At 31.7% G+C, this 2500-nt stretch overlaps 1 protein-coding gene across 1 annotated transcript in view; it reads right to left on the bottom strand.

Annotated features, from left to right (window-relative positions):
• The window catches only part of actr10 (actin related protein 10), a 12254-nt gene extending 10025 nt beyond the window's left edge, over positions 1-2229 (bottom strand). The window contains 1 exon segment of the mRNA NM_200170.1: positions 2037-2229. Coding sequence (NP_956464.1) covers positions 2037-2113 — 77 coding nt within the window. The 5' untranslated portion in view covers positions 2114-2229.
• Between the last annotated feature and the right edge of the window lie 271 nt (positions 2230-2500).

Below are 2500 nucleotides of genomic sequence, written 5' to 3'. Positions count from 1 at the left end.
CTATACAGCTTAAAGTGACATTTAAAGGCTTCACTAGGGTAATCAGGCAAGTTATTGTATAACGATGGTTTGTTCTGGAGACAATCGAGAAAAATATAGCTGAAACGGGCTAATAATATTGACCGTAAAATGGTGTTTAAAAAATGAAAAACTGCATTTATCCTAGCCGAAATAAAACAAATAAGACTTTCTCCAGAAGAAAAAAATATTATCAGACATACTGTGAACATTTCCTGAATCTGTTCAACATCATTTGAGAAATACTTAAAAAAGAAAAAATAATTTAAAGGGGGTCTAATAATTATGACTTTAACTGTATGTGTATATAACTTCATTGTTGTTTACTGTGAGGAAAATTTGATTTGAGGCAAAATAAATAAAAGCATATAATAATAATAATGATAATAATAATAATAATAATATTTTATATATATATATATATATATATATATATATATATATATATATATATATATATATATATATATATATATATATATATAATAAATGCATTCTTTCTGTGCGATGATTGTTTTTTTTTAACATTTTGGTAACATGTAATACAAACAAATGCTTTAATACAACAGTTGTTTGTAATTTGTGGAGAGAAACACATCTGAGAAAGAGAACAGCTTTTACACTTTTACACTATCACATTCTGTAATAACAGCAACTTTACACCAGATTAATTCATAATGCTATATGTCATAATGCTCCTTTATTACATGGTATAATATTTAAAAGATATATATATATATAATTTTGGGCCTTAAAAAAAGTCTTAAACTTACTGATATACTGTGTTAATCGTTTTTAGCAGGTCCTAATTAGTCTATATCCATGTAGAGCTACTACCCAGGGCTATCAAACACCTATTCAATCACCAAGAGCCCATCTTAATAAAGCAAACCAACACCAAAAACTCCATTTATAACTGTATTTACCAACATGGTTTAATTATCTTCCTCAAAATAACATTTGTATAAGAGTATAATAGCCTGTTTATGCTGAGGACACTGAGCTGGACATGTTGTGTAGAGGTAAAGTTGGGTTTATATTGGGATATTCAGACATTCTCCTTACTAATATAATGTCAGAAAAGTATTCATTGCTAATTCTAAATAGTGAAATCATATTAGCAGCAAATGACTATCAAAGCACAGCATTGTTCACAGTCAATTAGACAGTAATGTTGTTTAGAAGTCATGCTGGCATGATAATTCCTATTGAATATTCAAAAGTAACATGGTAAACAATACAGAGACCGTTAAATGAACATACGTGCGAATATAAAACCAATTTTACATCTATGACTATGTAATTGATTGTGAACAATGTTGTACTGTGTTAGTCATTGACTGCTAAAATGATTTTACTATTTAAAATTAGCAAAGCATTCTTTTCTGACATTATATTTAGTTTAATTGAGCAAAACTTAGACACTAAAAACTGAACTACCCTGTTCCAGTTACTATGACCATTTATGTAAAGCTACTTAGACACAATCTACATTGTAAAAGCTCTGTACAAATAAAGCTGAATTGAATTGAATATGATTAAGCAGAATGTGCGAATATAAATTCAACTTTACCTCTATTGCTGTTGTGCACTTATTACATTTTAAAAGCTTTTCAAACTAATTGAAGCATTGTAAACAGTGTACACTATCTTTACAAATAGTGTTTGCTAGCCTTGCCACTGTTTAACACATGTGGCTAACACATTATTAATGGGTCAATTAAAAATAGCGTGATTTAGCCCTGTATATTTTCACTTACGATGATCGTAAAAGAGTCTTAAACTTGGATTTTGGCAGAAACCCTGTATTATTAATGACATTTAGATCATCATTAGCACGTTAACCACAGTAAATAACCGACTGTGTGTTTCTGAAAGCACTGTGTTCGTCATTAATAACCGAAATAAAGAGTTAGAGATGCTCTTCATCTTCTGGCTAATCAATATTCAACATTAATCAATCCAGATAGAGATTCTCGTCATCTGTGTGTGTTTGTAAGCTGTCAATCATCACTTACTTCGTGTAGGCCGCTCCTAAATCAATCACCACCGCGGTCTTTTCTCCTCCGCTGCCCAGGCCCTCAAACAAGGGCATTTTATCAGCAGAAATTAAGAGAAACTCGAGACAAACAGATTATTATAATTACTATTATCACTGAGCAAACACAGCGCCGACAATCATAACATTAGAGGAACGGCTGGGTCCTTTACAGCGGCTGCCCTGCGTCTGCCTGAATAAAATAGTAGTCATATCAGCGATTATAAATCAGGCAGTTCATCCGAAAACAGTTTCTTCAAATTTACATAATCGTAATGTTGTGTTTTATTTTATGTGCGCTCTATATGTAATGAATTGAGTCCTGCTGAAGTCACATGCACCGCTGATCTGAGATCAGTTCTTCATCGGTTACACTTATAGAAAGCGGAAAATTCTTCTTAATTAAAACTGAACCTAGATCAGTACGCGGGGGACACGTACAGC

The sequence above is a fragment of the Danio rerio genome, chromosome 20 (genome assembly GCF_049306965.1).
Source record: "Danio rerio strain Tuebingen ecotype United States chromosome 20, GRCz12tu, whole genome shotgun sequence".
NCBI lineage: Eukaryota > Metazoa > Chordata > Actinopteri > Cypriniformes > Danionidae > Danio > Danio rerio.
This window is presented reverse-complemented; position numbering and strand designations above follow the sequence as displayed.